Genomic DNA, 13,511 nt, shown 5'->3' with positions numbered 1-13,511 from the left:
AGTTCATACAATAGGATGCGTCATGAGCATGGATGGAGTCCATGGTGAGAGTTTATGGAGGTGTTGCCTGATCAATTGTCTCTGTTGAACCGCTTGGCTGTAACTGATAACCTGTCAGTGGGGCAGTGTCTCTGCTCACTCTCCCACCCGGGGAGGCCCGTTGTCGGGGTTGCTATGGGACTGCAGGAGGGCTGCGCTGGGGCCACTTGTGTGCCGGCTGGAGGCAGCTGCAGGACCACAGAGGAGCCGTTACTTAGTCGCACGCAGAACCCTCGAGGGTGGATGAGTCTTGGCCAAGACTTTCTCTCGCTGCCGCGGTTCAGGTGTAGGCCATGTTCAGAGGTAGCCTCTGGTTTCTTTTGTCGGCTGGTGTGGCAAAGGTGTAGGACTCCAGTCCATCGGTACTCTGGGAGTGGTGTTGTTTGACGCATGTGCTGAGGGCTGGCGTGATGGCGGTTGCCAGCCATGTGGTGAGTCGGAATGACAGGTGGTGGTGATTTGCTGGGAGAGTTGGATTCAGGAGTGACTTAGCAGCCATGTGTATTTGCCTTGCGGATGTTGATCTTCGGTGGCGTCTTGACACGTAGAGTGTGCGAATCCTCTCTTGCCTGTCTTGGGGCAACTGCCGACTCCATCTGGAGGCGGTGTGAGGAAGGACACTCGATGCTGGTCTTCACCCATGGCATCTGCGGTCAGGAGCAGGGATGCCATTGGAATTATACTGTCGACGCTCATAGATGGACGGTCATCTGGGGAAGCATTGGGGAGAGACGCGGTTTGCGCTTGCTGCTGCTTATGTTCGGTTCTCCCAGAGGCTGTGTCCAGGGACGTCGGTCCGCCTTGTTGGCTGTCTGGTGCATCTGGGTGTGCTCTTGGCTTGCTGTGTGAGTCCTCGGTCTTTTTCCCTTGTTGGTCTATTCAGCGCACCTGTGTTCATACGGTTCTTCAGGGTAACAGGGCTGTCACTCTTCTTCACTCGAGAGCATTGCGCTTGGACCTCGAGGTGGCGCCATCGTGGTGCCTGCTTCTTCCTTCGTTCCGGTGTGCTTGTCGGGACTGGTCACTTAGTGTGCCGTGCTCCTTGCTTGCTGTGTGACCTGACGTCCGGCCGCATGACGCCTATTGTTGGAGCACATGTTGCTGTGGCAGCCTCCCACATGGAGTGTGCAGCTCCTCTCTTGCCTGTCTTGGGTCACCAACGACTCCGTCTTGAGGCAGTGCGAGGGAGGACACACTGTGTTGTCTTCGGCCCACTGCGGGGCTTCGCTGATGCATTAGCTGCTCTCCGTGCTGCATTCAGCAGTGCTTCTCTCTGGAGATGTCTCTATCTCCCGGGCGCCTGCCCGTGCTGTCAGATGTGTTTTGCGGCCTTCTGCGCATCTCTGACTTGGTGCGCTCCGTCTTCTTCTTGGGCGTTCTCTTCTTGCACCGGTGTGTCTGTGTTGTAGCTTGCGGTTGTGTCTGTACACCATCAGGAGTGAGTGATGTAATCTCCTCTCTGGCGGTGGCATTGGACAGCCACTGGTGGTGCACAATCTGCATCAGTCTTTCTTGTGCTGTTGGTGTGGACAGCGACCTCGAGACGTTGCTGTTTGGCTGGTAGTCCATTCATGCTGGTGGGGGCTGTCTTTGGTGTTGCCGCTTGTGTTTGGTTGGCGCTTGCGTTCGGCTGGAGAGGCTTCGGGCTTCCTAGGGGCCCTTGGTGACGTGCAACAGTCTTTATCCTATGCAGGTCTAGGCAGCCCATTGGGGTGGGGTGCAATGCACCCAGTCTTCGTCTGTTTCTTTTGGGGCTTGCTGCTTTACTGGGCTTTGCTGTCTTTTGCGTCTTGGTGCTGTCCTGTGCTGGGGGAGCCCTGGGCCTCTGGTACCTTTTTGCTAGGTGTGGGTTTGGAGTTCCTCCCCTTCTGTTGGGAGCGTGACCTCTGCAGTGGCGGTGGGAGCAGTGCTCAGTCTCTTCAGCTCGTCTTGCCTGGGAATGGGGTTTGTTGGCTCCTTTCCGCTATGCATTGGGGCTGTAGACCCCGATGGTGACCATGGTGTCACTTACATTCTGCTTGTGACTTGGTTTGGGCAGTTGCAGCAGGCAACAGCCTCTCTTGCGGGTGAAGCTGCAGGGGACTACCAGAGGATACAGTATGCATGGGCATCTACCTTTATCCTTGCCTTTTCTGGTGGGTGACTGCAGTGCTGTATGGTCGCCGTAGTGGACAAAGACAATTGTCCCGTGTGGATGGGTGCCATGACGGGAGGCACAATACTGTTTCTCGTATGTGTGTGTGCTAGGACTCTTCCTCCTGTCGGCAGCAGTGCCTAGGCATGGGTTCTGCACGTTCCTAATCAGTCGTCAGGTGGTGCTGCAGCCACCGGTGTTGTGAGTCCACGACAGTCTCACTGCTGCTGAGGTTTCTTTGCTGCTGATGTAGTATCTCCCACTGGCCACTAGGTGGCACTGTAGCAATCTCCTTGTGGAAAGTCTCAGTGCCTGAGCTGGAGGCTCTTGCAGGGGGGGTGCTAGCTGTTGCAGCGCTAGTTGTGTTCTCCTGGGCTTGACCTGTGCATGGGGGAGTCCCCCAGTGGTGCTGCGGGTGCAGAGGCTGTCAATTTTGGAGTTGCTCTTCCAGGTGATTACCCCTTCCCTGCCCCTTATGGAGCACGTCAGACAAGGCAAGGTGCGATGCGCGGACTTACTTGCTTCTCTGAGCAGGCATTGGGGCTTTTCCTGGAACAGCTGACTTGCGGCGGCGGTGCGGCTCCATCGCTCATGCTGGCCGGCAGGGCAGCTTGCTGCTGCGTGTGCTTTTGCTTGTGAACGAGCAAGTTAAGCTCACGGTGGGGCGCAGGCTGGTGGCCGCTAGGTGGCGCTGCCTGCAGGTTCACCTCTTTGCTAGCTGCTGCAGCTTCCTTCTTATTTCGGGGGCGTTGAAGCGCGCCACAAGCAACCGGTGGAGGGCCTCTCGCGATGTTGATGCCTCTTCCTTCTGTGGCACCTCCACGCTGGGCAGCCGTCAGTGTACAATGACTATCCAGCGCCTCCGGCTGCACGGTAATAGAGAGCGGGACGGGGCTTGAGCGTCTCCCTATCACTGCCCGTTGAGGGTCACAGGACCGTGCGACTGTGGAGGCTGCCGCCTGGGTAGCTGCGGGCACATTTCAAGCATTGTAGGGGGCTTGGCACTCTCCCAGGACTCTGCCAGTTGCTGGGAGCAGTTCCTTCTCCCCTCGCTTTCGATGCAGACACGGCAGATGGGATTGCCTGCAGATGCTTCAGGGCTTGCTGGGGTTTCCACTGACCTCTCGCTGTCGGGCTGGCTAGCACCAGGACTGTAGGAGCGGCAGTGTGTCTGTGCGTCTCCTGGCACCTAGCGAGTCCTCGCCTGTGATGCTGCTGGTTCAGGCACACGGTGTCTTTCGTCCTCTGCAGCACGGCCATGGCTGTCGTGCTGGCAAGGGGAGCATGTGTGAGCCACTGTGCAGACAACGCTGATCCTTTCAGGTCTAGGAGGTGGTGACGGAGTGACACAAGGTACTCAATCCTCACCACAGTCACGGGTGGCATAAAACAGCCCCAGGGGGTGCCACCTGCCGGGCTCCTTTCCTCCCCCTCAAGATGAAGGGCAGATCAGCAGGCATGCAGGGTCAGCTACCCGCCTCATTGCCAGTGTGATGTCGGGCCTCAGACCCACATGATGGCAATAACTGACACAGACACCCAGTGATGTGGTACACGTAACTGGCCATGAGCACATGCCCCCGGGCCCTTTTATTGATGGTGCCACGTCACTTGTGACACCCGTGATGGATGGGTGGTGGTGTAAGTGTGACCAGCCCTCAAGGGAGTGGCTGGGAAATACTAAAGCCTGCAAACACTAGAATGTGTCCTGCAGGACACTACACCGTCTATTATTGTTCTTTTAAAAAAACTCACATTTCCTGTATTTTCTAATTTGAAGTGAAATAAAACATGTTTGAGAGAAAATGTACCAAGTCCGCTTTAAAAATATATTTATTCATAGTAAATCAAAACGTTTTTGAGGAATGAGTAGAATGGCTATTCTTTGTCTAACTGAGGGATCACTGCATCTGGTAGAGAGAGGGCGCCAGCGTCAGGCTTTGCTTTACCACCACCACAAGAGAGCAGGTGGGACACCAAAATTAGAGGTTAGGGCTACAAATAATGATAGCGCTTTTTTGGAGTGAGGTGAACTGCCGCACCCGCTGCAGGTAAAAGCGGTGGGGCCAATGGGCGGTGGAGGGGGGGGGGGAGTTTCACGGGCGATGAAGCAGGAAAATGTATTATTTTCCCTCGTCATCGTCTGTCGAAATCCTCCCCACCCGGCCCCACTGCCTCACCGCTCTTACCTGCACCAGGCGCGGCTGGCTGGAAGTGAGATGAGAGCTGCAAAATTTTATTTTGCCTATGGAGTCAAATTTTTTGCACTGTTCCTTTAAAAAAAGCATGCTGCATTAAAAATTGCTTTATTAAAAATCAATCACAGATCTGGTGGTCTGCTGACCTCATCATGCCACCATCCCTGGATGGCTGTGATTTATAATTGGTTGCAAACTGTGACCTACCTCATTAATATTCATGAGGTAGGTCAATTTGCGACTGTGCGTAGCAAGGGGGGGCGGTGCGGGTGGTCCGGCCCTGGTGCCATGAGATTTGAGGGCGGCGGTTACCTCCCTCCACTCTTCCATGCGTGGTCAGAACATTATTCCATACTTCTCCTCACTCCCCCATCCATTCATCCACTCGTGAACTCATTTTGACATCCACCCACATCCACACTTAAATCGCCTGTCAAAGGAGAAGAACTTAGAAGCCAAACCTGTTGGCTTTTCCAATGCGTGTCTTAATGTGCTAAAATGAGAAAATACACGTTTTTGTCATTATAATACACCGGCAAGGTAATACTTAGGCAATATTAGCCAAGTAAGCGAGCACTCTAAAATAATTTTTGAGTTTTGAGATGAAACCAAGGTCACTTTCCTAAATCCAGCCAGTAACTTCATGTGAGCTATGCTCGGTAGTGACAGCCTCCATGGCGAGTTGAAGTTACCAGTGTGATAGGCGTCCCTCGTATTTGTGTCTGCCATGGTGGTGTGCCACACACACCTTGAGCGCATGTGATTTGCCATGGTGTCTTGCAAACACCTGATTGTGTGACTCTGATTGTGCGTGCAGTCAGAGGCATTTTAAGGCATGGGCAAAGTGAGTTCTGGACCAGGGCCCCAGCCTAACGCCCCCCACCCCCCCCAATAGTTTCATCTCTGTTCTCCACACGGTCATCCCCTAATGACCTTGAATGATGCTTAAACAGATTGTTTTAAATACCGTTTCCCTTTCTTTTATTGATGTTTGACAGCCTATTACATACATTTTGCAGAGAACTGTTGTGTTTGTTTCATGCATCATCCATCATAAAAAGTTTCTTTTAGATCAAAACAAGAACTTACATATGATAAATAGGAGGGTGTCCAAGAGATTATTTTCAGTAATATTCGTGAGCTGTTCCTGTGTTACAGTAGTGAAAATACACATCATTATCCCTGAATATCAAATGTGAACACATTTAGACTTTGGACCAGTGAGCCAGTGTACTGTCAGTGACCTGGCCAAAGAGGGCATAGAAGAGCTGAAATTGGATCATAAACTCAAAGCTGTTCAGAACAGGGAATGCGCAGGAATATTCTAATGCTTATGACTTTGATGAGGTTACCCCTGGAAGAGAACTAGGATTACAGGTAAGTAACTAATCCTTGTTATTCAGTTTGAATCTGTAATAGATGCACTTGTCATTCTGGTCCTGCAGTGAAGTCCTACGTAGGGCCCACCTTTTTCTGGTTTCCCATGAGTGTGAGTGACAGCTAAGCCGCAATTCAACGTGTTTGAGTGGTTCTTCGAGTTTCTCTGCATTGTTCACTAAATGGCAACCTTTAGACATACATTGGGTAGGTTCCGATTGATTGTATCAGGTATTCTTTGCTAGTTGTCACTGATAGGCGTCCCCAGTGGTAAGTTGACCTTAAACTTTAATCTCTTTTTGCATTGGAAGAAGGAGCACAATAGGTTATTTTTAGGTCTGGTGTTAGCTAAAACCTTTTGTTTATAATAAAATATATCCATCATACCACACTGTGATTGACGGCATTACGGTGTTGCACAATGTCCACATCCGCATCGGCAAAGCCAAAAGGTCGGACGCCAGCGCCAGACCGAATGACTTTGCCAGTGGTTGTTGCCCTTCGTGTCCACCATTTAACAGGGCTGCTTGCAGTTAGAAAGGAATTGTACAGAGTGCTACACTAAAGGGGTCTTGGTAAATGGCATCTTATGGTATTTTTAATCTGCTATTCATATAGGACCAGTGCTTAATTTGTAAAAACACGAGTGCCAGGACTCTCGTCAGGAGGCAACTGCAGCTTGCACCACACATTGCCCCTGTCTGCTCTGCCAAGGATAGTAACAACCCAACCACTAACTATCACACTCTTACAAGTGTGACAATTCGGACTATTGCAGTCCCCAAAGCTGTAAGAATGGCTTGGGCGGCAGGTGATAGTAATTTTGAATGTATACTGAATTAATAATGGACAGTTGTTGTGGTCATCATAGACAGCGGCTCCTTGTGACACACTGCCACAAGCTCCAGTGTTGACAATTAAGTGCTGGTGCTGAGCACCGGATAGCACAGTCTCAAATGAAGCACTGAATAGGACAGAAGCTGGTTGAAAAGGTAGCAACTAAAGGTGCGGCCTCTGAATCACTTGAGGTATGATGTGGAGTTCCACAAGATTTCTTAACAAAAATCTCTGTACCTGATCATTGTTATTATTTATTGAATGAATGCGAGGAGCATTGTTTTCACATTTACTGATGATGATGACAACTGAATAAATAAGGTGCAAGATACACAAACTCCAAAAAGTGACCAGGCCCCTCATTAACATGGACTTGTGCCATAAGCACACCAGTGAAAGTACGTATTTGTATTCAGGCCATCCTTGGTATATATTTTGGTTATGTATTTATCATATTATTATAATTTTTTAATTTTTATATTTTGATTCTTCATATAATTTACGGTTAGAAAAGTTTTGCCTAAAACTATATTTTAGATAAATAAATAATGTAAATTGTACATTGAGGTTTAAACAGTGGGAAAAACCGGATATATCCCTACAATGAAAGCTTTAGTCCGCCATTCACTACTGACATTAAAAAAACAAGGATTGTCGGAAGAACAATATTTCCCAGTACTCAAACAAGGTCCGTTTCCCATAGATTCGAATGTGATTTTGTTTGAATTGATTTATATGGGAAAGTGTTAAAATAAACGTATAGCAATATTTTGTCTCATCGCTCCGATTCTAAGTCTTTTGGCTGTATAGAAAGAGATGCAGACACATTAGTCAAGAGAAAAAGCCCACATGGTCTTTTAGACAGAAGTTTCCTTTCTCACAATACGTATGTGTTTGTGCTTTGGGTGCATGGATTCTTTCTTTAGTCACAGAGAACATCTCCATGGACTTGATCATACAGTCCAGATGAATGATCCTACTTTCCTCTACACACTTGTGCAGCTGCCCACTCGGCCCTGTACTCAGGTTGTATTGTATTGTAATTTATTTTATAAAGTCTTTCATAATCACTGGTGCAGTGCGAAAGTGCATTAGCGGTAGTGTAGCACGCTGCACCATAGAAAGTACTGGTTTGACAAATGTTGTGCTTCAATTTGGCCTACATATGCAGTGTGTTGGTGTCATGCTATTTGACTTAATCAGTGTTCTTATTTTGACATGGGTCAATATGCTTAAGCGGGTGATAGGATGCAGATGAGTGAGGGATAAAACGCATGAACTTTATATTATCATTTTTTTCTGCACGGCTGGAGGGTGTGGGTTGTGGCTGAGGCCTCAGTATGAAGTGTTGAGGGTGATGAGCAGTGGAATACAGTTCTCATGACGCTACAGTTACGTTGCTGTGCTTATATTTGGCAGGCAATGTCAAAGTGGAGTGCAAGTTTGGTGTACATGTGTACCTACTATACCTGTTTGGGATAAGTTCTGGTTCTTCAGTGAGAATGGTTCCATATGGGAAACCGCGTTTACAATGCTGTCATTACATCCCTGTACGGTTATAACGCGGTCGTTACAAAGACCGCGTTGTTAGTACGCAATGCATTTACATCGCAAGTCATTACAACGACTTGCGCTAGGGGTTGCTGAGGTATTGGAAATTAAATCCAACATCTTCCCTACTGTTGGGCAAACTGGAGGAGGAATAGTAAATAATACTATTCCTAAGTCCAGCGCGCCCCCTAGTGCAAGTCGTTGTAATGATTTGCGATGTAAATGCATCTCATAATAACAACTCTGTTGTTATAACAACCGCGTTGTAAAAGCACATAATGTAATGCGTCGTGTTGTAGTGTACCATAATTGTCCATATAATCCGATGTTCATATATTCCTTGTGGGCGACAACTTTTGTTCTTTGTTCGGTGAGATTCTGCATTATTAGTTTGGGAAGAACCTGGTCTTTACTTCCTACTTGAATTTCAAGTGGTTATGAATGTTTCTTCTATTTGAAAGGCCGGAGTTCAGTCATTTCACCTTGTATACTGAGGAGGTTTCACCAATTCCTTTCTTCATGTGGGGTGAAGGTGATCAATCAAGGCCATAGATTCAAACAGTGTCCTGTTCTGAGAATATTTTTGGATATCTTTGGATTGCCCTGTGGACAATGCTGTGTGCTTTGAAAGTGGTGCACCTCACTTTGGGGAGAAAATAAAGTGCTTGGAGCTCTTATATAATGCATTCCTGTGGCAGAGGGGTAGGACCATTTTTGTTACACCTTTTAGAGTCCTTTGTTATTTTTGGAAGAAGAAAAGAGGGGCTTCTTGTTGAGGATCATTTGAATAGTCTAATAGAGACACGCAAAAAGGTAGTGGGCCGCTGTTTCAGCAGATTGTTTAGATGAGGGGAGATGCACCAAAAAGTCTGTACGGTCTTCAAAGTGCTTTCGGTGACCTGATTGATTTGAGGAAGGTTTAAAATTCATGATCACTCCGAGTACTCATGCTTCAGTTGATGTAGATGGTGGACTTTCAAGTTCCTTTGACCAGATGGTTGTAGATTTATAATTCCTTGATTTTCCTCAGGTCACGAAGAACTGTGTTTGAAGTGGTATCTCAGCATCAAATCAGGTTCAGATGGGAAACTTTGGCCACAGGGGTTAGTGTCCCACAAAGTCCTCTTTGGTCCAGCAAAAGTCCAGTTGCCACAGGACTGCTGGTGTCCAGTCATAGAGAAAGCAGAGGTTCCCTTTGGTGAAGGCTTGTGTCCATCTTGGGTGACCAAACTGCACTCCGGCGACTCACCCAGGTCCAGCAGACTTGGGTGCAACACATGAGCATGGGGACTTGTTTTCGCCAGCTGCACGTCGGCGGTCAGTTGCGATCAGGTGATTGCCCTGGTGCTGTAACAGGAAGTGAACCAACTAACTCTTGTAGGTCAGCTCTTCTGTCTGGTGCTCAGGAGTGGCTTTTTTCCACAAGCCAGGCATCACAGACACAGTCCTCTCTTTGCTAGTCCAAGGATCAGCAGGTACAGTCCATCATTTGTTTCAGCCTCTCTTGCCAGGTCCAGAGAATAGGAGAGCAGTCATTCTTAGGTCCTCTCTCACGGCCACCTGTGATCTGAGGTCTGGTTGTCAGGGGTGCCATATTTATGCCCAGAAAGTGTCATTGGGGGATGCAGCAGTTACTAGCCAATGGACTACTAGGACCTTTCCCTTTTGGTGTATGGAACTTGGTAGACCACCCAAGAGGTGTGGTTATCTAAGGGCTACATGCCCACGAAAAAAACAGTTTGGCAACTGGTCTCCCTTCTCTGTACCTGATGCTAACCTGTCTACCTGAAAAAAAAGAGCAGTCCCTCTTCTGTGTGTGTGTGTCCAACATTTACCCTTCAAAGGCGGCTTCCCTTTGAAGCACATTGCCATATTCAGAGTGGCACAACGAATGCTTAAACCCTGGTGTGACAATTTAATTTACAGTCCAGTCCCTGGCCACCCTTGGTACCATATACTAAGGACTTATAAGTAAGTAAAGTTATGCCACTTGGGATAAGCCAATCAAACATAGACTTTTAAGGGTCAGAGCACTGACAGTGAGGTCTGGATAGCAGGCCTCATGGCACTTTCTGAGTTGAAAAACCAGCAGCATCAGTCCAAAGCTTTAGGGATGATCATGCAAAAAGAGGTATTTCCATACAAGGTTGCTTCATTCTGTAAAGTTAGAGGCCTGAGTAAAGGCATCTCTTTTAGTCAGTTTTCCTATGCATAAATGAAAGGAGATTGGTTGGTAACCTACTGGATCTGATCGCTTTGTATTCTTGTTCTTGGTGAGTGGACTAAAGTTGGAGGCCTTGAGAGCTGAGGAGAAGATTCTTGAAGCTAGAAAGCTGGTGATTAAGTTTTGTAGTCTGGAGACTGTAGTCGTAGGGAGTAGAGTTTTCTTAGAAAATATGTACCTTCCCTATTGCCCAATATTCCTTTTCTCATCAGTAAATCTGTCTGTCCAATTTCCCCAAGTGTGCTCCAACAACCAGGCACCAAGCAGCCTTTGTCACAGTAACATGCTGTTTAAGACAGGCGGGAGTAGGGTATATATCACGGCGGTCAGTAGCAGGAGCTCAGGTGATCTATGTACTACCCTCACAGCAATTGAAAAGGAGAAGGGTTGCATGCTCCCGTGCCTGCTTCCTGGAGGTAGATAGAGCAGGACAAAATGTACACCTTCCTATATATTTGTCCATGTTGTTGCATCATTTTAACCATTCTAAACAGATTAAAATAACATATCATACAACATATTTTGTGATAGGCTAAAATATGCATGCAAATGTGTTTTTTGCCACTTCAGGATATAAATATTAAAAAAATTATATTCCACGCGTCCCTAGAAGATTTGAAATAAGTTTTTACGTTAACAAGGAAAATACAAGAATTTCCTTAAATAAAAGGGGTGATGAATTACCAGCCCTCAAAGCATTATAACATATATTCACACAAATGTTCCTGAGTAACCTTTTTTTCTCTGTTTTCAGAATATATGTTAACATATACTTCACTTATTTATCAACTTTTATAGACCACATGGAAGAGTCTCTCCTCAAATAAACACATCCTTTCGTCAGAATCCTTATGATACATATGAAGACGTGGATGAAGGAAGACAAAGTACGATGGATTATTCAACTGCTATACCACTGACGCCCATGAACCCGAGGACTGAAAATATCCAACTTATTTCTGCCGCCCCCATGCACAATGTGAATCCATATGGAAGTGGATACTGTATGTAATCATTTCACTATTTTACCAAAACCAAGTGAAATTAACATTTTTGATTGGCTTTATATGACAGTTATTTTTATGTTTTTAACTAAGTAATTTTTCTTCTGGAAAGGAGCTTTTATGAAGGATATATCTAAAATTATTCCTCATTGGAAATGCTCCAATTGCCAAGCCTGGAAGGCCTTCATGCCATAACATTAATGTAAATATTCAACTTTGCAAGTCAGGGGTTATGATCAGACTCTCACACTCCACAGTGTACCCGAGACTCTGAGGGGGAAATTCAGAGCAATCTACAGCAGACTCTGTTTGCAACTAAATCTTATGTGATGCTAAGGCATTAATACTCCCAGCCCTTAAAGGCATTGTAGCTACTTTCTTCCTCTACCAAAGAGGGACCTCATTAGACTTTATCTTTTAATTGGGCCTTCTCAGTCCGACTGTTAGGCCTTGTTTGAGGTCTTCGGTTCCAGCAAGCACCGTTGCTTGTTGAAGCTGAAATGTTACAGAATTCTGTTTATTTTCTGGTATAAGTGCATTGACGGATGCCAGGTATTTTCAGTGTATTTCTAGTTCTCCTACATAGCATCATCTTCAGATTCACAAGCTCACAAACATCCTCAACAAATAATATTAGTAAAGATCACGGCATTTTCGCATAAATATGGTCGATAGTGCACTGTTCATTTGATGATAGATATCAGACTCGGGACTAAATGGAAAGTTAAAAAAAATATAAATATATTCTAATTAAGTACTTCCTAAGGAATATATTATTGTAAGTCAGCCATGCCTTGCCATGCCTAGCTGGCCAGTAGTACACCCTGAACATTACATTTGTCAGATTATAAACACATTTCTTTCCCAAATACGGTAAAGCCATTTCTGAGACTTTTTTGAAAACATATTGTGATCTTTTTGAATTAGCTTAATAAATATCACTATATTTTTAAATTGGAGCACAGAGATGTCCTTTCCTTTACAATGCACTACAAGATAGCAAAAGTAAGGAATTAATTACTTTGAGCTTGTAAGGGCCTTTGTGTTTCGTGGGGAGCTAATTTTCTTGAGTAATACCTAATATAGTTTCTCCTTCGGTATCGAGGGGTTATCCTCTTTTTGGAATTATGTCACTATATTGACACCACACTGTGGAAAACTTGGCTTGTTCCATTCAGTTAGGCCCACCCACACAGTAGAGGTACTATTTTTGTTGGTACTAATGTGGGAGCTCTGGATGGTTGGAGGTTTGATGTCCTGCACAAATTAAAACAAATTAAATCACAGAAATGTAAGGACATTTTTTTAACCAATAGTTGGCCTGTACATGGAATTCTGAGTAAGAAAAAGTGGTGGCATGCTCAGAAGCCAAACCACCCAGGACTACTCAAATTGTCTGTTTTCAGAAATGCCTAGAGTTGGTAGGTTTATCCATGTGCCAGTCTACCCCAGGCCCGGAAGTGTGTTTCTGTGCCACAGCCAGGCCCCAGGAGCTGTTTAGGTTTTTTCTAAGGCTAGGAAAAAACCCAAACAGCATCCTCCAACTTCTCACTTGGCACAGAGACCTGTGTCTGATCCACAACAAGGAGCTGGTTTGTCAACCCCAGCAAGGTGCCGGGTGCCATGTGAATTGTTCCTTAGGATGAGAAAACATCGAAATAGTATCAGGGCTTCTCAGTGGAGTACAGAGGTGTATGTCTGTGCCCAAGCAAGGTGGCGGGCGCTATTTGGATTTTTTCATAGCCTAAGAAAAAATCACGATTCAAAAGGGGGGTGGTGATGGACAGAGTATCTGAGTTAATCAGAACACTCCACCCAGTCAACAGATCAGGGCTTGATCCATCACCGTTTTTTAGCTCACTGCACCATCCCAGTTCAGAACCTGGCTATATGCAAATTAGTTTGTCCCTGGCCCAGTGCATCATGGGAACAGGGCAAACCAAACTACCAAGCCAATTCTTTACTGGAAAGGAAACAAGCTTCCGGGGACCGGTTTCTGGCATTACAGCCGTCTTCGGCCCGGCTTGCTTGAATCCTGATGGTGCAGTGAGCAAGGGACGCACATCTGAGCATACCCTTCCACGCTTGTGGTGGCAAAACGATTCAAAAGGGGGGTGGTGATGGACAGAGTATCTGAGTTAATCAGA

The 13,511-nt window shown here is 46.5% G+C and overlaps 1 protein-coding gene across 2 annotated transcripts in view; it reads left to right on the top strand.

Moving 5' to 3' along the window:
- The window catches only part of TMC5 (transmembrane channel like 5), a 571,516-nt gene that overhangs the window by 142,704 nt on the left and 415,301 nt on the right, over positions 1-13,511 (top strand). For both annotated transcript variants that reach the window (XM_078665241.1, XM_078665242.1), the window contains exon 3: positions 11,159-11,364. In XM_078665241.1, coding sequence (XP_078521367.1) covers positions 11,159-11,364 — 206 coding nt within the window. The remainder of the gene's footprint in view (positions 1-11,158; positions 11,365-13,511) is intronic.

Source organism: Lissotriton helveticus, chromosome 10, assembly GCF_964261635.1.
Source record: "Lissotriton helveticus chromosome 10, aLisHel1.1, whole genome shotgun sequence".
NCBI lineage: Eukaryota > Metazoa > Chordata > Amphibia > Caudata > Salamandridae > Lissotriton > Lissotriton helveticus.
Note: the sequence above shows the minus strand (reverse complement) of the source record. Positions and strands in the feature narration are given on the sequence as shown.